Genomic DNA, 23600 nt, shown 5'->3' with positions numbered 1-23600 from the left:
GTCATATTTTATGCTAGTCTGTGCCAATAAATCCCAGGGCTTCTGTATCTCTCCAGAGATTCCAGGATGTCCAAGACATGTCAATTAATTGCATATATAGTTGGTGTGTTCATAGATAGTAAGTCAGATGAGCCTAAAATAGAGCCACTGCACACACATATAAGCTGCAGTGGGTATGTTCATGGATCATCAGTCAGTCCAGCAAGAGTTACTGCCAGAAACTGCCACTTCCATGTGGCTGACCGGGTTAATTTGGTCAGAGAAACAAGCACTGAGTTTTTTCTGTAGCACAATTCAGAAGCCGTTCATGAAACTTAATTTAGGAGCTCTTTAGAAATTCTCTCCGTCTACCTGTTTTCCAAATCCTAAATCCTCACAGATACTGAAGTGCTGCAAACTTCGCCTTAAGGCTGCAAATGACCTGGAAGTCTTCTCTAGGCTTATCTACAGCATCTGTAGTAGCAAAAGAGAAAGAGTTGGTGCATGTCCTCATCAACAGGCAAGGATCCATCATAAAACAGAGCTCTGTGCAGTGTAGGGCAGGACCATGAACTTGTATTTCCCCTGCTAAGCTCTGCAGAGTGCTCTAAATGCTATATTAGGGCTTCCATACCATATGGCTCCCAGGCCACAGGGTGGTCAGAACTCAGACCAATTTTCTGCAGTTTTCTATAATGTCTTTCACCAATGCTTGGACTCAACTTCCAATCCAGGTCCAGTTTTCCAGTCCATAAGAAGCCTTTCCCCTGTCATGTGTGGTAATGAAGGCTTGTGCCTCCCAGTCATTCACCTACAGGATGCAGGACAGGGACGGTGATGCTCCTTCATCAAGAGCGTGAAGCCATTGGCATTGGCCCCTCGAGATGTCTGAGGAACAGCAAGAGCACTGACTCAGCTGGGGAACTTCCCCCAGGTCTTCTCAGTTTACCAATATGTGTTCACTCCTTGTTTATTTTTTCAAATTTGACTCCCTGAAATGTCTTGCCCCTGCTGCATATCAAACCAGGAACTCGGTTTTTGCCCTTACAGAATAAGGCGTTTATAAAATACTGCAATAGCCCTGCCAAAATAGTTGCCCAGAAGTACCTGTGCTTGGAGCTGAGGATCTTTTATCACGCAGGCACTAGGTATCCTGAGGGGTGACCTGTAAGTTCCATCAGTTTCCACATTTAGTCAAACGTTCTCTTGAATGCTACGTGGTTTAAAAACATGTATGTAACACTTTGTTTGATTCTACAGGCTTCTGCTAGGGGAAATTACAATAATGTAAAAGGTGTTATAACGGAGTATCGAGGATTTGAACTCCAGTATTTGTAGTGAACCCTGCGATGCCTAATCCCTGTTCTATTTATAGGTTTTACTGGGCCCAGGGGAGACAGGGGCCTGAACGGTCTACCTGGACTGCAGGGACACCCAGGCCTTACAGGAAAATCCGGTGCTCCAGGAACACCAGGACCGAAGGGCTTTCCTGGTGACGTTTTAGGAGCAGCAGCAGGTTCCCGAGGGGATGTTGGCCTCCCCGGCTTCTCGGGTTTGAAAGGCATGCCAGGAGATCAAGGAGTACCAGGAATTAGAGGTAACAGCTAATTCAAATTAAAAAAAGTTTGAGTAAGAGTGTGATATAAATGTGGCCTAATTATAGAGATGTGAGAGTAGTAAGAGAACATATTAGGATGCATTGAAGGTACTGATGACCCCAGCATCAAATCCCAGTGCCTGATGATCTCCCATCCCTTCCCCATCTACCTCAACTGTTACCATAATGCCTGGCTCCTCCAAACACCTTCTGGAGATCCATTGCTTATGATCAGCACTCCTTCACATTGCACTACACAAAATCAGCTACAACAGCGTACCAGAGAACCAGATTTTGCTCATCTTTGTCATGTTCACATGTACTGTTAATTTCCCGCACTGTAGTTAAGGGAATGGTGCTGTAGTCGTTATTCTGACTTTTCTCTTACGTACTGCATAATACTGAGATTTTTTCCCATGCCAGAATATGTTTGGATAATACATGGCTTTGCAGAGTAGAACGTTGCACTAGTGCAGAATTTGTAAATTTTAAGAGAATATAGTGTTTAGTAAATGTTAGTAAGCCATTTTACCTGGTCAGTTTTTGGGCACTCAGGAACAAGAAAAAGATAATGTTATATACTTATTCATAACTTCAGGGAGTTCATTTTATTTCATTATTTCACAGAGTATAAAAAACACACTAAACTCTCAGCAGAAAACAAGGAAACCCATAGTTTCTCTGCAAAGTCTGACTTTGTCACTCTCTGAATTCTGTGGAGGACCTTCAAAAGTACACGTGGGAATTAAACATCCCCTGCTACAGCTTCAGTAGTATTTGGACACATAGTTAAATTTAGGACTGTTGATTAACCCCTTGCCCTGCTGTGGAAGTGAGAAAGGAGTAGTAATTGTGTGACTAGCTCAAAGAAAGGAGATACATCACGGGAACCTGTTTTGGAGACTCTTCTCATGGTTTTCAATACAAACAAACAACAAAAAAAAGAACTTACCTGAGTTATTTGAAGTGAGGAGATCCGGTTTCACCTTCAGTAGAGCCCCAGAGTGAAGGAAAGGGATGAAGACAGCTCTGTGGCACTTGGCAAGTTTGAGAAAAGGCAGAAAACATCACTAACATCCCTAGGAGGGGAAAAAATTCAAGGTAAAATATGGATTGAAATGGAAGAAAAAGTTGTGTGACTTTGTACCTTCTTTCTAAGCATTTCTGTTGAACTAAGTTTTCAGTAATAACAATAAGTACAGTGGAAAGAAAAAGCATTGCTAGTTAGTCTGTTCTTGATTTCTTTTACAGTTCTCACTGAATAGCTCAAAAAAAAGCATGTGGCTTTTTGTATGAGTTATATGGGTTTTTTAGTTTTGTATGAAGCAACTAGTTATTCCTTTATATCATCTATGCACTTAAACTACAGAGCTAAAGCTTGTATTCTGTTTTTGAGAAAACTCACCTTATGTGACCTCAGTTTTAAAGCACACTTAACTACAGTCAAGCTAATGGACCTATACTGATGTAAAACCTGAATAAAGAGAAACAGATCCACTTGGCTTGGATTTTAAGTGCGTGCCATGTACTTTTGAGCTCTTGTACGCTGCTGCTTCTCCAATCTGAATGCAAAGCGGGCATTACCTTTTAAATCGTGACACATCATATAGATGTAAATTTTCACCCAGTGCACTAAGTCACGTAGAGTCAGGGCCTTTCTCTTAGGAATTTGTATAAATTTTATAACGATGCCTTGTGACAACCTCACTTGAAAATTTCTGAACAATAACACAAAACCAGAACCCACCATCTGCCTTTAATGTTCCCATTCCTGCCTGTCACATTTTAGAAAAGATATAGTGCATTATTTCAGTGGTTCAGTCAGCTGCTTGATTTGATTCTTACAAAGATGTATGTGATAAAGAGAGAGAGAGGAGGAATTACAGAATTATGGGGGTTAAAAGTCGAAGAGACATGCTCCGTCAACTTGCTCCATCTATATGCACCTGGTGCCAAATTGTTTCCCTTCATTTGAAAGAGCCGGTCAACCAGTAATGTCAACCATTTTAAAAGTAATGAGCAGCCTTTTAATTTGCTTTTCCCGTTCTCATTAAATTTTCAGAGGAAAAACATACCCCGAAAAAAATAGTGCATACACAGAAGTGATATGTAATGATCAGCTCTGTAGTTATTTATGCTCTCTAATGCCTGATTATGGTGTTTTAGGAGCGGATGGTATCCCAGGTTTACCAGGACCCAAAGGAGATCCAGGGCTGCAAGGTCTCCCTGGTTTGATGGGATTGCCAGGAGCACCAGGAACGCGTGGATTCCCAGGGCCACCGGGAAACCCTGGGCCAGATGGCGGGCCTGGCTCTCAAGGACCTGTTGGTGAGGAAGTATTGCTGTCCTGGGTCACTCTCCTGCTAGTTCTCTGTGGCAGGGCAACTATATGATTTCCACAGCGGAGAGTCAAGCTTGGGGTTGTGGCACATGCCACACTTCAATTCCAAGCCAGGGAAATTACAGTAATAGTGTAGACACTGTGGTTGCAAATGGTGTTGGATCACAGGTGGGAAGTAGGGATGGTGGTGGTCCTCACTGGCAGAGCTGCTGCTTTTTCTTCTGTAGCCACCTACCAAGCCAGGTGAGAGCTTGCTGGTGGCAGACCGGGAGAAAGGAGCTACCAAATGGGGATGGTCTTACAGAAAAGTGACTTAATTCTTAAGTTACAGAGGAGGGAAAGGTCCTGTTCGGAGTGGATACAGAATGAAGCTGGTAGCAAGACTGGTTTGCATTGATGAGCTGCTTTGACTTTATAATTGTTTCTGCAGTTCTTGGCTGAAAAAAAAATCCTATTTTTCCCCTCTCAACAAGAAGCTGATAGGATAGCAGTTTTCTCCCTCTTGAGCTACCTTGTATGAAATTATCATGTATGTCCAAACGCTTTTTAATCCCCTTCTTTGCGTGTTCACATGGCAGGTCCACCTGGTGCTAGGGGAGAAGATGGTGAGAGAGGTTTTCCTGGCCCTGTGGGCCTGAAAGGTCTGTCTGGTGACAAAGGTGAAATGGGTTACCCGGGATTACAAGGTATACCTGGCGTGACTGGTCCCCCTGGCATAAGCGGAATGGATGGCTTTCCAGGAGATAAAGGTGAGCTCTGCACAACTGCTTTGAAAAAAGTAATGTTGCTTAAAGCTGTGCTCTGCTGATACGAACAGGACACATTCTCTGCTGGGCTACTTCTGTTTAAAACAGAAGAATTAGGGTCATATACCTAAAATATACCAAAATCACAATGTTTTCCCTGCATTGTGCCTGGCAAAATGCTGGCTTGTGACATGCAGCTCTATTTAGAAGAGCAATGGCTGGTTTACTTCTCCTTTCAAAAAATACACAGTATTTACTCTTTTCTCTCTCCAAAAGTCTTTCTCTTGTCCCAGTCCCACTGGCTCTCAACGAAGTTAAAGCGACGTTTCCCCAAACCTTTGCTTTAAAGTTTTTTTTTAAAGCTTGCAGTTGCATACTGAGCAATGCCAGATGCAAGACCTTGGTGTTGACTTTTACCAGGGTACCAATCTTACGTACAGAGAAGGTGAGATTCTCACTTGCCAGCCACAAAAACACTATGTATAATGCAAGTTGTCTACATCACACAGGGAGTTTCAACAGGATCCAACTCCATGTGAAGCTAAGTTAAACGCAAAGAGAGGTGGTACATGCCTATAAATGCATTTTGCAATTTCATCAGTTGGAAAGATAGGACTTTTTTTCCTAGAACTCTGGAGTACTGATCAACTCTCGTTTGAGAGGCATGAATGTCTATTTGTTAGCATGACCTGTGTAAAACAGCGTCCTCTTGTTTAGAAAAGAGGAGTATGGGAAATTTTGGTAAGAAAGGGCCAGCCAGTCCTAGACCCATGATTTATATCTCTACACGTAGAAGAACGGGCTGACTATAAAAACCTTGTGTGGAACCAGGTACCTTTCTCTAGCTTATCTGTAGGAGAGGAGTTGAGCTGATTTTTCAGAGGAAGACATTAAGTTCTGATCATCTCCAAAATATCTCCTCTTGGCCAGTTGAGGTGGTTCAGTGTACCCCTGCTGCTCTTCACTTCTCAGAGAGCTTGAGTGCCTGATCTAGAGCTGCAGATTGCCCTAGGCATCGAGGCACCCAAAAATAGGTATTACTGCACCGAAGTTTTCATACTGTTTTAATCTTGTATTGCTAGTTCATATTTACTTAATTTGCAGAAATCTGAGTGAGGTAACAGTTCTCTTCCGCTTTTTCTTTAAAGGCTCAAGAGGTTCACCTGGCGTTGATGGTTTCAAAGGCATGCCAGGCCTAAAAGGAAGACCAGGCATCCAAGGAAGCAGAGGAGAACATGGCTCGTTTGGGCCTCGGGGCGATAAAGGCTCACAGGGCACACGCGGCTTTAAAGGTATTTGCTTATGGGTGGTACCAGAGTGTTTGCTTTTCACATCTGGAGAACTATTTTACAAGGACACAAAGACAAAGACAACACATTTTTCACATGGTAAATTTAGCTCAGACATTCCTCCAGCTATTTCACACATGGACCTCTGGCAGAGAGGCCTGGATTTTAGACTCAGGGAAAGATTTGTGAATCTTTACACGTTGAAGGTTGGAGACAGACATCTCAGTATTCAGCCGAGGTCAGATAGTGGCACCTCTGGGCTTGTACAGAACTCAACAGAGCCTTTTCCCGGGAAGCATAAGGTGTTTGAGGGGAAAAGATTCAGATTTTACTCCAGTGGCACTGTAAAGGCACTGAAATATTCAAAAAAACCAGACAATTAGGTAGTTAAAAGTCAGAAACATATCAGTTGGTATCACCATCAGTGAAATGAAAACTGTAACTCAGTACTCTTTTCTTTGCATACAATTGTCTTTAAATACCTGCTTTACCACGAGGCCAAAATGTTCTTTCACAGCACCCTGAGATCGGTATTTAATGTAAACGGGTCTGCAGTTCAAAGGTTGCAAAACAGTGCTCCCAGTAATCAAGGAGAGGTCTGAGCAAAAGCCAAGTGTGAAAACAGCCCCTGCGAAAAAAAGTGCAAATATACTTCTTGGTGAAGTATAAGTCAGTGCACGATCACAGAAGAAAGTCTGAGTGGCTGGCCTGTCTCTGCATCCCACAAAGACCTTATGACAGTCATACAGTCTATTTGGGTCCTTTCTTCGGGGTATTATTTACTGATGTCACGAGTAACCTTCAAATCAAGAAAAGGAACATAGTAATTGGTATCAAATCTAAACACTTTCTTTCACCCAAGACTTTTTGACTGAGACTTTCCAGTTCACTGGAACTAACTTATTTTCCTGTGCTTTCTCCAGTGTGCATTTTGGGTCTTTTTAAACACATGATACCCAACTAATCTGCGGAGAGGTAAATTACCTATTACAGAAGAGTCTGGGTCCAGCTCCCCAGGATTTTAAGTACAAAAGTTTAACTCAATTTTCGAGTTTTCTTATGCTTGACTGTTCTGCTGACACATTGTATTGACACAGGTAACTTTTTATGCAAGTGGATTTTCCATAGCTTGTGTAAGATTTATCCATTAATCTCTTTTTGCTAAATTCATTCTTCTGTTCATTTTTTCCAACACAGTGCTGCTGACTAGCTTTTTGTAACATGAGGTTTTTATCCTTTAGGTGACCGTGGGGACCAAGGCCCCCCAGGAAAACCCCCAGAGATCAAGCCCAGCATGATGATGGAAGTTAAAGGTGAAAAAGGAGATGTTGGAGAAAGGGGCACAAAGGGATTCTTTGGCTTAAAAGGTCAGTGGTCACAGCAAAACAAAGGAAGTACATTCAGGACTATCCATTGGTGTCTTTTATCAGTTACTGTATTAAATATTCCCAGCTCATCGTACCACTGCCCTGCAGCCCCCCACCCCCAGCAAAGTCTCTGACAGCAAAAGCTGAGCTCCCGGCTGCGTTTCACAGAGCCAATCCCAAGGAAAGCTTTGCGGGGTCATGTCGCGTGTGTGTGCTGCCTCTTTGTACTCGCGCATCGTGGTGCCGTGTTGTGAGAAGAACACTAGCAGGAAAACTTCATACACACAAGCCACGGTATGTCAGCCTTCCCAGCTTTAATAGTTTAAATCGTCTTTATTTTTCTTCCTCCTCACCTGCAGGTAGCAAAGGAATGCCAGGCATTCCCGGAAAGACAGGAACTCCAGGGTCCCCTGGGCATCCCAGCTACGTGGCCGGTGTGAAAGGGGACATAGGCGCAAAAGGGCTGACAGGTCTGAAAGGGTATCCTGGTCCAGCTGGCTCTCCTGGCATCAGAGGCTTCCCTGGCAGCACAGGAGGCAGGGTGAGTTCATGCCTATGAGGGAATAAGAGTGTCCTTGTGCTGGCCTTCAGCTTCTTTTAGGTGACCCAGAGAAGTTGTGGGTGCCCCATCCCTAGAAGGGCCAGGTTGGATGAGGCTTTGAGCAACCTCGTCTAGTGGAAGGTGTCCCTGCCTGTGGCAGGGGGATTGGAACTAGATGATCTTTGAGGTCCCTTCCAACCCCAACCATTCTATGATTCTCCAGGGAGTAGCGTTCACCCCTTGAAATTGTACTGAACAGCTACAATGCAAAGATAAAAATGCAATAAAAATAGAATAAACAGATCAAATATTTTTGCTTGATCCCTCCAACATTCATTAAACAGAGTCCTTTCTTTTCTCATTGGGAGACATCCAGATTTCGTGCACCAGCTTTTTGCCAATGAGGACCCAGATAGTTCCTTCTAGGTCCTGTTGCTGTAACTATTGCAAAAAATTATTCTAATTTCTGGGTTTACTCTTCCCTTTCTCCCAGGACTAATGGTACCACTGCCAAAAATTGCTCTCTGTCACTCATCTAACAGTAGAAAAGTCTAAGAATCTCAGCTCCTAGAGGGTAATTCACTGTGATTCACTTTGACTGCAAAATAGGTTATATTGGAAGAAATAAACTCTTACCAGAGGCTTGACAGTAGACTCACAGACATCAATTATTTGAGAGAGCCAAAAACTACGTTCCTTTTCTCAGGTAGCTCTGCCCTTAAATTTCAGTAAGACTTTTTCTTAACTAAGGACTGCGGGACTCACTACCATGTACGTGTAATAGGATGTTCTCAATTTCGAACTTCAGACTTTGCAAATGTGACTTGTCCCTCAGTTTGTACTGGTTTGGTTTAACTGATTTCAGCCCAGTTACTCTATAAAGTACTACAGAAACTCAAAAATGGTAAATTGAATAGCCTTTTTTCAGTATTTCCAAACTGTGCTGCTTGGAAGGTTGAATAAATCCTCATCCTCATTAACTGATACCTGTTTTCAATCATATGATAGGGAGAAAAGGGTGTTCCAGGAATTTCAGGCCATTTTGGTACTCCTGGCTCACATGGTGAAATAGGTGAGTTTGTTCTCTTATCTGAGCACTCTTTGTATTCATTATCCATCAAATGCTCAACATTAAGTTCCGAAAAGTCTTAGGGGGTCTGCAGCCTTAAAGATGCTTTGTACAGTCTTACAGAATGACATTGTAGATGTGGGAGGCTGTGAAAAGGTTAATGCTGTTCATTTCATGCAATGTGGACTGTCCATGGACAAATCCATCCATGGCACAGAGGATAGCTTTTCTAGAAACTTTATGGTTTTGTTTCGTTAACTTATTCTTCTTTTATTCTGGAAAGAGAATGATTACTGAATTTTGCCTCAGAAGTTGCAATTCCTTCGAAACAACAGGAAATACGGTTTAAACTAAAGCCTTGCCACTCATGTGGTCATTTTTGCTTGAAATAGGTGAGCGGGGTGACACTATAAACTTACCAGGAATGCCAGGCCTTAAAGGAGAAATTGGTGTGCCGGGATTAACAGGTATTGATTTCACAATTGCTCTGGATTATTACTTCTCATGTACCACAGAAGAATGGAAGGGAAGCTTACCATGGGCTTTTGATGGCTGTTGTTGAACCTGTGCTCTCATGACAGTTCCTGAAGAGATTCATCTTTTCTTGATTGAAATGAGTATATGTGCTGTGTTTACCTCTTCAGCTGGAAGTACAGTTGTAGCAGTAACATGAATCACGTAAAACATTCCTATATAATTTTTTGTCATTAATGATAGAAGGAGAAATATCAGGCCATGATTATGGAAGATGAGATAGCAGAGTCAGGTTGATTTTGGATTGGGTTGGTTAGGTAATGCCTTAAAATTTCCCTGCACATGCACACTTACGCTTAAATTTAAGTTAAGCACACTTAAACATCATTGTCATTCCACATAATTTGGGGAGTACTTTTAAAAACAAATTTAATGGTCATTTGGCCTGCATGCTTTAGACAACTATTCATTCTTCTAGATTATGTAAGCACCCTGACTAGAGGAATGTCTTTATGTGGCAAGACCAGGACCCATTCAGTAGGAAACTTCACGTTATGCTTGTTAGCTTAGGGTCATATGAAGATTATTTAAAAAATACACTGGTTTTGTGGTTTTCCAGGCACAAGAGGAGGCGCAGGACAAAAAGGCGAAGGTGGAGATCCTGGTTTCCCTGGCATTGAGGGCCTCAAGGGCACACAGGGTGTCCCTGGCTCTGTGGGACAGCAAGGTAAAACATTCTTTTTTTAACTCTTCAAAGAATAAAACTATTTAAGAAGAGAAAGAAAAAAATCTCCTTTCCCTCAAAAGAAAAGTCATTCCGTTTTTTAATATGTCGATTATTCTGTAAATTGGTAAAGACCCATGAAAAGGATGTGGAACTTGTGGTAGAACTTATTAAGAGGAAATTTCAAAAGCCCGACTCTGCTTCATACCAGTTTTACCTTTTTTATAGCGATCATGTGTCCAGCCAAAGTGTTGTATTGCTGGCATACTCAGGTATTCTAATGCTGCCTCAATACTACAAGGAGGTGGGCTTTTCAATGCCTTTTCTGCCCTAAATGCAGTCAATTTCCCCCAGGACTCAGTTACTCAGGAGCCTTTGAGCCAGGCTCATTGGCCAACCGTACAAGAGTACTGAGGAACCGAAATCAGGTTTGGCTCTGACTGGATCATAAACTGGGGGCTTAAGAACATGTCTTATTGCAGGGAGATCATGAAAATGCTCTTTCAGAACAGTTGTTCCACATTTCTCATAGAATTATAGGGCTTAGAAACTCCAGCCAAGACTGGAGCAGTTTCAGTAGGTACCTCACTGGGGAAACAGTCCTTGTTTGATCAGCTTTCCAGTTGGAAAGGCAAAACAGATGCTGCAGAGGGGAAACTGAGGTGCACAGAAATGAAATTACTTACTGTAAGTGGCAAGAGAAGTAAAAATATCATTTTAATAGGAGGAGCCCATTGTGTTCCTGAGATTGTCAGAAACCTGAAGTTTGTAATGAATTGTTCTCTTACACCTTGCCTCTCCTACCATTGCTCTCTCTAGTTTTCTTCCACTTGGATGAGCGGTGCAGTGTCATACAATGACACCAGGAGGGGAAAACCTTCATTTTGCTACCTGGGAGAATGAAGGTAGCACAAGTCCATGTTTCGGGCTATCAGTTTTAAGGACACTCATGAGCCATGATTCAATGTTTTCATGCAGGTTTGCCAGGCCTGGTTGGCCCCCCAGGGCAACAAGGAAGCCCCGGGACGCCTGGATTTAAAGGTGAAAAGGGAACACCCGGCTGGCCTGGCTTACCAGGACAAGCAGGTATTCATACAGCTTCAGCTATTCAGTGATTTCAACGTGAGCGCTTGCTATTGTTGCTTTGGGATGAAGAAGAAGAAAGGGGAGTTTCTGCAGTTCAGAGTGGCAGTTCCCTCTAGTAAACATTTATTCTTCATCAAGTCCAGGTGCATTAACAAAGACCCACGTGGTTGCTTTCTGATTTATGGCTTCTGAAGGACTGGTGTCTACTGAGCTCACTTTAACTGCTGATGACCTCCCTCAACCAGGGAAGCAGTTTTCAGGAAACATTTTCATTTTTCATGACATCTGGGAAGAAAAAGTGAAAAATTATTTTAAATTCAGCAAGAGTAGTGATACAGAGGACTGGACTATTACAGCGTGGCATTAGATAGCAAACAACATACTTGTCCTACAACGTCATTACAAACTGTGAACTGATCCAATGTTTGGTTTTAAGGATAAATTACTTATGGCTCAGACAGCATTCTGCTGTCAAAATACGGGTGACAGTTTAAAAAGAAGCTGTCTGTATCACAGGATGCAGAATCTCATTGGTTGCCACCTAATTCCTTAATATATTAAATAAGCAGATTTTTTTTTCTGCAGTATAGCCAGAAATTGCCCTGCTTTTAGGAAGATTCATCTATCTGAATCTGCATCAAATCTAAGTGAATACAGCTATGAAGGCTGCCTTTATAGACAGGAAAGAGAGAGACAAACACTTATTTTCGTGAAAGTTGAATTGTCCTCCAGAGCTTTGGCCGTTGATTAGAGATACCTGTCTAGCTTTGACATCATGCTTAACACTTTGACAGGTACAAATAGATGGGATGAATTTTACCTGTAACAGCAGCAGCAGCAATTAGACGTTGTGTTAGGGTTTTGTTGTTTTTGCTAAATGACAAGAGAGTGAATTTCTCCTGAAGAGAGCTTCATTATAATCACATTTAGAGCCTACAATTATGGCATAAGTGTCTTGGTTTGAGGATTTTGGAAAACTAAATGGTTATTAGCAAAATTGTGGCAGCAAGACTGGAACTAATGACATGCTACCAGACGGATCAGAGATATTTAAAAAAAAAGTCTCCTAGTGAGTTTATTGGATAATAAAATTTGTCAATCACAAAACCATGGTGTGGTGTATTTCATAATAAGCTTATTGTAATGAATTAATTTGCATAGAATACACAAGACTCTAACACAGAATAGTATTTATTCAAGTACTTGACTTTTTTGCCTGGAAATATATACAGACTTATAGAAACTATTATGATAATCATGAATGTAATTTCAAAACAGGCTTGCCTGGCTTAAGGGGAATCAGCGGACTGCATGGTTTACCGGGCACTAAGGGCTTACCAGGATCGCCAGGTAAGTCCAGACTCTTATTCTGCCTCTTCACAGGCACAACATTAAGTTGGCTGCAAGTTTGGTCAGTGAGATCTTTGCAATGTGACTTTCTTAACTGTGTCATCCAAAGCTCAGTGTGGAATTTGCTTCGTTATTGTGGGTTCTGGAAAACAACTTTGTGTTGCCACACAGATGCACTAGAACACAACTTCAAATCATAGTTTCCTTCCTCTTATAAAGTTAAAGACTCAAGGCCTTTTTTTCCCACCATGTGCTATAAAGTTAAAGACTCAAGGACTTTTTTTCCCACCATGTGCTATTCTTTCCATGAGCCATTACAGACTCATGTATTTAGTAAATCCGCATCCTCCATACATGTATGTTAGCATGTTGATACATTGTTACACGCAGAAACATTTCGGCTTTCCTCTCAACTTTGAACAACTCCACAACAGGTCCAGACGGCTACGGCTCTGCAGGTTTCCCAGGTACAGTGGGTGACAAAGGGGAAGCGGGAGAGCCGAGCAGAGTGGAAGGCAGCCGAGGACCTCCGGGTCAGAAAGGAGACAGAGGTGTTCCAGGTTTGTATACCGGAGAGTGGGATCTACTTACTATTTGTTTCAGCTGTAGGTGTTATAGATGTCACAAAACGCAGTAGAGTGTAGACAGCTGTACAGGAGAGCTCCCTACGTGGGGAAGATACTGTCTGGAGTTAGTGCTGCAGCTCAGCCAGCCCTTGCTCAGAAACAGTGATGTGTATTGCCCAAAGCTGGACAAGTCAGCTTCTCCAGGACAGCTGTCCCGGTTTTGGCTGGGATAGAGTTAATTTTCTTTTTAGTATCTAGAATAGCGCTATGTTTTGGATTTAGTATGGGATTTGGTATGAGAAGGATGTTGATAACACACTGATGCTTATAGTTGTTGCTAAGACATCAAGGACTTATCAGCTTCCCATATTTTGCCAGTGTGTAGGTGCACAACAAACTAGGAGGGAGCATGGCCAGGATACAGGACCCCAAAATCCTAGGATTTGAGCTTAGACTCAGGATTGACGCCCAAATTGGCCAATGGAATATTCCATGTCATGCAACATCATGCCCAGTATATAGATGAAGGTTGGGTGGGAAGTTCTCTCTCTTGGGGCTCTCGCTCTTCCGGGATTGTGGTTTCAGGACTTCACCCAAAAGCCAGAGTCCTTCCCCATGATAGCTGCATCTTGTAGCACCCACTGAGGTAAGCATGCTGCAAATGCCAGAGGCTACTCTCAGACATCAGCTCCCAAAATATTTTTAATGAGTCTCCAGTTACACAAAGTTGTGGCCCTTCCTGCCTTCCTTCCCTGCCTTCCTTCCCTGCCTTCCTTCCCTGCCTTCCTTCCCTGCCTTCCTTCCCTGCCTTCCTTCCCTGCCTTCCTTCCCTGCCTTCCTTCCCTGCCTTCCTTCCCTGCCTTCCTTCCCTGCCTTCCTTCCTTCCGTTGCAAATCCATCAATGTTTACCTTCTTTCTGAAAGCCTCACTGTCCATCAATGTGTGATTGTCCTGCTGTTCCCTCCTGGGCTCTGTTCCCATGTGCAGTGCTTTACTCATACCATCACCCCTTGTGCAGTGTAAGCTACAGCCTTCTGGCTCAAACCCACCTTGCTGTAGCAGGCTGCAGTTATCTCAGTATGGTTCACCACCAGTTCTTCCATCAGAGAGCCACCAGACTCATGGTATGGATGAATCATCTAATTACAAGGGTTTTAAAAAAGTTTTTTAACGTTTTGGCTCTAAAAGGATTAAGGACTGGCATATATATAAAACCTTACTGCCTTTGCCTAGTTGGCTCAATGGCTCATTCCTATTCTTTTGTGTTACGCTTTGTTGTTACTAATATGCTGTGCCTTCTCAAACACCAGTCAGAGATAATAATATTTTACCTGGCAGACACAAGATTATTAGCATTCCACCCAGTGAGATGTAATTAGCTATCCAGAGAGCTTTGGCACAGAACTAGCATTTGGTTCTTTTGAGAAAAACCTCCACAATGTCATCTGAAAAAATAAAACAAAATCAGTGGGAACTGCAGGTGTCTTCCATTTTCAAAATCCCATTCTTTATACTTACTCGAAGGTGAGTCTTTATAATTGCAATTGTGCCCTTTCTTTGTAGTACTGATTATGTCTTCTCCTCCTTTCAGGAGTCCAAGGACCCTTTGGTGTTCCTGGGCAGGAAGGATTTCCAGGGCCTCCTGGAATTTCAAATATATCAGGATATCCTGGTGATAAAGGCTCCCCAGGTCTAGATGGAGTGCCAGGTAACTCATGCCTTGCTCCCCTCAGATGACAATAAAAGATTAAGTACAGGGTTGTGCCCTCAGACAACAATAGAAGATTAAGTACTGGGTTAGCAACAGCAGTCGTCGTTATTTTGGTCCTGATTCAGTAAAAGACCCCTATTAAATGCAACATTAAAGTGCAGGAATAATTGTTGTACAGAACTAATGGTACATAAGATAATAGGGACAGACCTTCTTAAAAGCAGAAGGCAGTTCCTCCAGGTTGTCCTGATGGAAGGGTTTGATTTTCATGCAAATAACAGATGTAATCATCCAGAATTCTCTTTTCAACTTTCAGAAGCATTATGCTAATCTACTACTTTAAAACTTGAGGTCAGTGGCAGACTGACAGAATATGTTCTTAATCATTTACAAAATTTTTCTATCTGAAATTACCACACAAACTAATTACATTGGGAAGCATGAGCTCTTCTTTTCTCTAAAAGTCCACACTATGAACCTGCCTCCCTCACACGTATGAAAGCATCACTCAGAGTCTCTCTATATTTAGAGGCTGATATACCTGTTGCTTATTGGACTGCACAATCATTTCAAACTGTAGTGCCACTGTGAAGAGCTTATAGCAGAAGCTGCACGTGTCCCACTGTCATCTTTATATGATGCCTGGAAATTTTTATGTAAACTCAGTAAAAACTTAGAACAGGCAAGGCAAAACAGCTGAAAACCAACAAAATACCCAGGTTTCCAAATGGAAAGAGAACATAAGAGTTGGCTTAACTCTGCATACTGATTCCCACTTCCCAGGCAGGCATTGGATTAAAAAATAAAAATAGAAGCAGTCAGGAGAGTGGGAACAGGAACACCATCTCCCAGCCAAAACGGTGAGACAGGCATGGCTTGCTCTTGCTTTGCCACATGCATCTCGCATTCATATCCACACGATCCAGATTCAACAGGCAGCACGAGACACGCCTCTCTCAAAACCCTAGTTAGTAAGTCACTCTCTCCTCAGAAACAAGGTCCAAATGTCTTCTTAGGCAGCAGAGGTAACTGAACAGAAACCTACCAGGTTTAGCTTCAGGCAATAAGTAATTCTGGAAAAGAAGCTGTTCCCATAACTCCCAAGGCAACATGAAGTAATTATTTGTATCCAGATGTTCAACTGAAGTACCGAGATATACGGAACAGTAAGTCCTTGGCTTATTTACCACCTGGCACTGAGTCAGGTATTTGCTGCGGTCTGATTTCTCACTAGTTACTTGGAGAATTTAGGATGAAACAGGGAGACGTTCAGTGAAGTGGGGCATTTGCTGGGGAAAGGATAGCTCATTGAAGGCTGTATCTCAGCAGGCATGGCACTTCTGCTGAAATCTTGTTTGAGATGATACTGTGCTTTGTGGAAGCTTCATGCTCCAATTCCTCTGCCACTGCAGCAGAAAGGTATGCCAGCCTGAGAGCAGGAGCAGGAGTGCTGAGTAAGTCTATTGGGGAGCAAAGCATTAGCTCTCCGCTTAAATTAAGGAAATAAAACCTGATGGGATACAATTAGATTGTTCTGTTAGTTTCCCCTGTGACCAGGTCTCAAGTATCGACAGATTACAATCTATATGTGCTCTAAACAGGCTACCCAGGACTACCAGGGCAGCCTGGAATACCAGCTCCACCAGGAAGCAAAGGAGAAAGTGGACAAATAGGCGTGAGCGGACAAACTGGCCCGAAAGGAAGTAAAGGTGATCCTGGACCAGCAGGGACACCTGGCGTTCCTGGGTACCCTGGACCAAAAGGTGAGGATGGAAACCACTGATCTTGGCCAGGAGCAGGAGAACCTCCTATGCTACATCAGCTTTAATAACATGACTTCTACACTCACTTGATCTGTGTTGAAATGCAGTAATGCCACCTGTCATTTTGCTTTAAAGGTCGTAAGGGTGAACAAGGTGTCATCGGCTTTATGGGCACAGTAGGATTTCCAGGGGATTTAGGACCCATCGGACCCAAGGGGGATAGAGGAGTAACTGGTAAGTGCAGTCAGATGCGTGACTCCTTTCTAAACTACTAATTTTGCAGCTCCACAGAGCCTGATCTAACTGGCCCTGCTTTGAGCAGGAGGTTGGGCTACATGACCCACAGAGTCCCTTCCAACCTGCATGACTCTGTGTGACCCTTGGCAAATTCCAGTGGACAGGTGCCTGAATTTAACAGGGGTAGTCAACGTTTTGCTTTTATGAATTTATTTTGTATGAGGTGCCAACTCCAAAATCAGAGCCACTTTTGGGGTTAAAAACAAAAAATAATTCCTTATCTAAATTAATCATGCAGAGTAGACATACTGGATGAAATAGATATTTAAAATCCTTCATTCCATCTATACAATTGTGTATTTGTGTCTCCAGAAGCCCACCAAAAGATGGTGCTGCACCTCAGAGAGCTGTTGGCTATTTGGGGGGAACTTCCCAAATTCCTGTGTCATAAGTGAGAGTGCAGTAGCATCGTTCATTTCCTTCTGCTTATCTGTGTGCTCTCCAAGAGCATACAATCCTCATACTCACACACATTTCCCCAATACAATAAATACAGCTGCTACATCCAAGGTGGTGAGTTGCAGGCCACAGTCCCTCTCTCACATATGCAGCCAAGTAACAGCAACATATCCATGGATGAAAGCACATTAAGGAAAATACAGGGTTTTTTTTAAATCAAAGTTTTCTCATCTTGCTTCCAATCACAGGCTTTCAGGGCCCTCCAGGCTCTCCTGGGCTGCCTGCTGTTCCTCCAAGGCTGGTTGCTGAGCAAGGTTCACCAGGTCCCCGTGGAAATATAGGACCTCAAGGAAGCCCAGGAGATACAGGACCTCAGGGTCCACCAGGTGATCCAGGTAGGAATCACACACTCAGAGTGAAAACTCAATTCCCCTTAGCAGAGTGAGGCCACCAGAGCACTGCTTTGGCTCTCTTCTACTTTAAATTCTGTAAGCCAGAAAGGAGAGTCAGATTTTCTTCTTTCAAAGCTAGGACTTGGCTTTCCTCCTCCTCCTAGCATTCAGAACATAAGCAAAACAGGAGAAAACTTTGACAGCACTCACATAACCAAAGCAACATCATGTACGGATCTCACTTAAATAAAGACTGAACGTCTTTGGTGGAAATCCACACGTCTTTGTGAGCATGCTGTCAACCCAGGGAACGTAGTGTTAGTGGTGCATGGACCCTGTGCAGTGTACCTCTCCATACTAGCCTCATCAGAGATGCGTAGTGCTAGCAAGAGTGAAAGATCAGGGCTGTGGGGCTCATGTAGCCTTGATCCCAGCAACCTTTTCCAACCAAGCCAGTGCTCTTTACCTGAGCAAGAACCATAGGATCTTGCCTTTAGTGTAAGTTGGTAAACTTGGCAGATGGGACCAAACATAGGCAAGTAGGGCACATGTTGACAAAGTGGGTAGCACATTGATATCTCTGCAGTCACCGTGCTTATAACTGTTGTTGTGCAAGGTTTCAGAGGCTCACCTGGAGAGCCAGGACTCCAGGGCAGGGGTGGCATTCCAGCTCCTCCTGGCTCCAGAGGTGAACAAGGAGCAACAGGGTTTCAGGGTCCAGTGGGATTTGAAGGTAAGAGATGTCGCACAGCACTTCTTCCCTCTTTCCTGTTTCACTGCCATAAATTGTTCTGTAGTTACTACATCACGGGATGGGGAGTAGGGGAAGAGAGAGAAAGTTTCTGTCTTCACAGCTTCTTCTCAAGGGACAGCTAACTAACTTTTAACAGAGTTTTCTTAAAGCAGTGTTTTTGGAATAAGGTTTGGTAGATGTAGATGTCAGGTCACTCATGTGAGTGAGTTTGTTTTGATCTGAGTGTATTTTCATATCGGTTGTCTCCAAGTATTTCAACCTAGTGTTCTACTAGCAGTTACATTCGTGGAAATGAATGGTTTGTTAGGTGATGTTTAAGGGAGCATATTTGTAAAAGAAATAGCCGTTCCCTTATCCAATCAAAGAGCAGAACGATTACTATCTTAATTAGCTAAGTACACAGAGACAAAAGGTATTTGCAGAGCAGTTTTAACTGTATGAAGCAAATGCAAGCAATTCAAAAGCCATCGGTTAATCTGGGATTAAAAAAAAACGTTTTAAAGGAAAAATATGCTTATCTGTATTGTACAAAGTATGCTCAGATTAATCAGCGCTTTATATGTGACTTTCCCTGGATCTGATAGTGAAATTACATCATCTTAGAAAACAGGGAGCCTGATCTAGCACCAATCTACTTCAAAATCAACTGCTTTAATTCTAGAACTACAGCTCTTTTAACAATAACTTGCCATAAGAGGCATCATGCAATTAAGCGTTGTTTGTCAGCAGCTAGCATCAGAGCATCTGTGGGAGCATGAACTTAAGTTGTATTATTTCTTTACCCCCCACCCTTCTAAGGTCCGCCAGGCCACCCTGGTAGCCCTGGGCTGCCAGGCATGCCAGGTCGCAGCGTTAACATGGGCTACCTGCTGGTGAAGCACAGCCAGTCTGAGCAAGAGCCAATGTGCCCAGTTGGCATGAACAAACTCTGGAGTGGATACAGCCTACTGTACTTTGAAGGACAAGAGAAAGCACACAACCAGGACCTAGGTATGTGCAGGTATTGCTGGCAGCAGACTCAGTTCCATCTCTCTGAAAAGAAAAATCAAACAAACAAAACGGAACTTAGAGAAAGCTGGGACTTCAGTAAATGGGCTTAGGAAGCACCAAAATGAGAAGATAAAAATGGTATGTCTGCATGGAGTGCCCTTGAGAGAGCTCCTGCAAGTCATTAGTGTTGTTCGCAGGGAACCGTAAAGCTAGCGAAGCATTATGGGCCGCAGGGTTTTACTGACATGTGCATGGGAAGGAGCAGGAAACTGAAAATGTGCATTGTCTGCTGTGAGAATGATTACTGTAATTTCTTTTTTTTTTTTTCTTCTTCTTTAACAGGGCTGGCCGGCTCATGTTTGGCTCGTTTTAGTACTATGCCATTCCTCTACTGTAACCCTGGGGATATTTGTTATTATGCAAATCGAAATGATAAATCCTACTGGCTCTCAACTACAGCACCTCTTCCAATGATGCCTGTGGCAGAAGAAGACATTAGGCCATATATCAGTCGCTGCTCAGTTTGTGAGGCCCCAGCTGTGGCAATTGCTGTCCATAGCCAAGAAGCATCTATTCCTCGCTGCCCTGAAGGCTGGCGCAGTTTATGGATCGGATATTCCTTCCTGATGGTATTTGTTCTCTAGTGTCACATTTTGTGTGGTGCTGGGGTTTAAGTTTGATACTATCTTAGATACTAGAAAGGCTGCTCTGTTTTATATCCAGCAACACCAACACCATGCATCACACTGGGGAACCAGGGGACCACAAAACTAGTTTCTAGGAAGCAGAACAGAAGAAACAAAATTTCTGTGAATTGCAAAGAAAATTGCCTCTTGTCAGACTAGCATCTGGAGCCCTTACTTTATGTACAAAATAGTGCTTTGGAGCAGAACACCCAGACAGCTGTGGATTGGCAAATAAAACTGCACTGAGGTGCAACAGTAGCCAACAAAGCATTTTCACAGCTAAAGATTGGAGTTAGTTATGTACACCACTATTCAGAAGCTGACCTGGAGAAAAAAAAAAAAAAGAAAAAAACAAAACACAACAAACAAACACAAAACCTTTTCACTTTCTTTTGGAAACTTAAAATCACTGATGTTTGGTCAAACATTTAGAAGCCAAAGTCTTTCACCTAGTCTGGAAAGAGAGACAGCCTCCTGTTGTTTTTAATTTTAAACTTCAGTGTTGTATCTCTAATGGCAACAAGAGCTAGGTTATATGTCCCATTGCATGGAGGATCTCTTAGGTCTTGTGATCTCATAATTAGGAAATGGGATGTTACAGAAAAGCTCAGCCTTAGGTGTGCAGTGGAAGACTTACTGAAGGGCCTGACCTGCTTTTCTGGCAAGACTGTACAGAGGGATCATGTAAGCACTGGAGGGCTTAACATGGTAAAGAGCTGCTAGAATGTGCTAGTGAATGATCTGACAGATGCTACTTTTTCTGACTTGCTTGATGTACATGAGAGAGTCAAAACCTGCAACAGTATGCCTATGTTGTTAACTCATTGAAGACTGGACTGAATGCTGAAGTAAACAGGGTTAGGGGAAAAAAATAAGATTTCTCTGGCAGAAAACATCACAGAAGAACAATAGTCGATCTTACCTGCAAACTGTTTGTTTGTCGAAAGCCAAAAAACTTAACTTTTTTTGAAAATAAGGTAAAAGGAAATCTGATATTTTTCCTTTAGTTACAGAGAAAAAAATATTTTGAGAAAAGGCAGGTCAAAAATTTGACCAGCCCTATATTTGACCTTTCTTTTGCTTCTATAAAAAGTCTTGATACCAATCTCATAGTTACTTCACAAGAATTCCAAGGATTAATTAAATGTTTGCAAAGCCCTGTGTAAATACTAAGCATTGTTAAGAGCAAAGTTCTCACCTTAACAAGAACCTTTTGCCAGGACAAAGTCTGCCAGCACCAAGGAACACAGAGTGAGAAGAACTCACATTTTCCCAGCCAGCGTTCAGAGCAAATGAAATGTTTGGAGCACGCATTTTTGCTTTTCAGGCAACTATGGAAGAAGTACAGCACACTTGTGGTTATCTCAGAGTACATATTGGTTTACTTCCTGGCTTAAATTTGTCACCTCCTTCCCCTGGGTAAGGCACAATCATGAAGGGAGTCATCATGGACTCCTGCCCAAACAGCCTCCCGAGTCAGTCAGATTTCACGTAGCAAGGGCACTCCACCAGCATGCATCCTACAAAGGTAGGATGGCGTGAGGCTTGCAGAAGGATAAAAGGCCGTGGCCAATACAAGAAGAGATATTTCAGGCATAGACTTGAAGCTTGCACACCAAGCGTAGGGTTCAGTTGGGGGGATTTTGGGGGAAGAGAGAAGTTGACTTGTTCTTTTAAAAACAACTATCTAAACCTCAGCAACATGTAACACCAGCCAGAGATCAGAGTCCTTTACTTTGTTAAAAGGTGTTTTAAAGGAGTAACACTTCTGTTATTCATTTATACGAATACAGTGGGCCTCTCACAGCATAAACCAAGCCAGTTACAGCTTGCACTTTTATAGTATGGTGTTTATTAAAACATAGGCAGGCAAACATACTGCCTATATTTACAAAACTATTTAGCAACTTTATTTTCCAGCTGCCTTCTTTTATATTGCAAATTCCTTCAGGTTCTAACCGAGAATTAAACAGCTTCACTTAAAAATGCAGCTGTACTGCTCTTAAAGGGACAGAGGAAATGCCTGTTTTGTTAGCAACACCTTTGACAGAAGAAAAGTAACATTCAGTTCGTTACCACAGCATGTGTCAAAGGGAACAGTTGAGTGGTGTAAAGATGCATGATTTTGGTGTAACTTGCTGTCAAAGAATATGCCATAGCAGGAACTACCTATTTGTATAGAAGCTAATTTTGTTTCCAGAGTGCTCCTCGTGTGATGCAGAGTAAGACAGACTTTATAATTAGGGAAATTCAAGTTAGATATATAGTGGAAAATTCTCCTCAGTGAGGGTAATCAAATAGAGGAACAGGTTGCTCAAAAAGGCTGTGGAAACTCCATTCCTTGGAGGTATTAACAACTCAACAGTGCCCTGGAGCAACCAAGGGCAACTTTTGGAGTCAGCCCTGCTTTGAGCAGGGGACTGGCTGAAGTGACCTCTGGTGGGCCCTTCCCACCTAAATGATTCTCCATTTCTAAGATTTCCAATAGTGAAAATCTTAGCTACAGAAAAGATGTTTGTCAGCAGATTTTAAAGTGACATCAACATATGAGCTAGCTCTGTTGTGTAGCTAAAGCATAGCCAAAGCCTTACGCCTTACCTAGTTGCAGGATTAGCCGACTCTCTACTCTAGAGATAAGAATTAGGAGCAATTCTAGTGGCTTTTCTCTTTTCCCAAGTGTAAGTCTTTGACAGCATTGCCTGAGGTTGTACTCTGAACGCTGCCCTCCTTGTCTTGTTTAGCACACTGCTGCTGGAGATGAAGGTGGAGGACAGTCGCTGGTATCTCCTGGGAGCTGCCTGGAAGATTTCCGAGCGACTCCTTTCATTGAGTGCAACGGCGCACGTGGAACCTGTCACTACTTTGCAAATAAATACAGTTTCTGGCTCACTACGATCGACCAGCCCTTCCAAAGCAAGCCCTCGGCAGATACGCTCAAGGCAGGACTCATCCGAAGCCACATCAGCAGATGTCAAGTCTGTATGAAAAATTTATAGAAGTCTTTCACGGTATAAGGAACCTGCTTATCATGTAGTTCTTATACAGTGAAACCTTCCATGATGGTTAGACATTTGAATAAATCATGTTGGTGCTTTTTTAACTTATTACCTCAAAAGCTGAATGGAAAATTAATTTTTAAAAGTGTCTATAAAAGCAAATCAAGTGTAACACAAATTAAGTCTAACACACGGATCTAGCGCTGTCTTCTCCTACTATACAGTATATATACGTTTTTTGCTAATCTAACATTATGTCATTTGCCAAATGATACAAATACTCACAGCTTTGAAACACCAAAAAACTTCAATAATAAATGGTTACCTTGGTCAGATACCCACTACATTTACTTTGAGAGAATATATGTATCTTTTCTATTTACTGTATTTGTCACAACAGTAAACACTAACAGCTGCAGTTCCATAAATTAACACAGGGCAATCAAAGTGCTAAACCCTTGTAAAATACTGAAAATATACTCT

General features: G+C 42.5%; 1 protein-coding gene across 1 annotated transcript in view; it reads left to right on the top strand.

Moving 5' to 3' along the window:
- Window positions 1–23117, top strand: part of COL4A2 (collagen type IV alpha 2 chain) — a 107511-nt gene extending 84394 nt beyond the window's left edge. The window contains exons 27-46 of the mRNA XM_086615871.1: window positions 1355–1576; window positions 3743–3904; window positions 4496–4666; window positions 5812–5955; window positions 7194–7319; window positions 7679–7860; window positions 8869–8932; window positions 9322–9396; window positions 10023–10130; window positions 11106–11213; window positions 12492–12563; window positions 12998–13123; window positions 14721–14837; window positions 16442–16603; window positions 16739–16837; window positions 17548–17694; window positions 18308–18424; window positions 19244–19435; window positions 19778–20064; window positions 22863–23117. Of these exons, the coding sequence (XP_086471997.1) occupies window positions 1355–1576; window positions 3743–3904; window positions 4496–4666; window positions 5812–5955; window positions 7194–7319; window positions 7679–7860; window positions 8869–8932; window positions 9322–9396; window positions 10023–10130; window positions 11106–11213; window positions 12492–12563; window positions 12998–13123; window positions 14721–14837; window positions 16442–16603; window positions 16739–16837; window positions 17548–17694; window positions 18308–18424; window positions 19244–19435; window positions 19778–20064; window positions 22863–23117 (2936 nt within the window). The remainder of the gene's footprint in view (window positions 1–1354; window positions 1577–3742; window positions 3905–4495; window positions 4667–5811; window positions 5956–7193; window positions 7320–7678; window positions 7861–8868; window positions 8933–9321; window positions 9397–10022; window positions 10131–11105; window positions 11214–12491; window positions 12564–12997; window positions 13124–14720; window positions 14838–16441; window positions 16604–16738; window positions 16838–17547; window positions 17695–18307; window positions 18425–19243; window positions 19436–19777; window positions 20065–22862) is intronic.
- Window positions 23118–23600: the final 483 nt, after the last annotated feature.

Source organism: Tauraco erythrolophus, chromosome 1, assembly GCF_009769465.1.
Source record: "Tauraco erythrolophus isolate bTauEry1 chromosome 1, bTauEry1.pri, whole genome shotgun sequence".
In the NCBI taxonomy this organism is placed as follows: domain Eukaryota; kingdom Metazoa; phylum Chordata; class Aves; order Musophagiformes; family Musophagidae; genus Tauraco; species Tauraco erythrolophus.
This window is presented reverse-complemented; position numbering and strand designations above follow the sequence as displayed.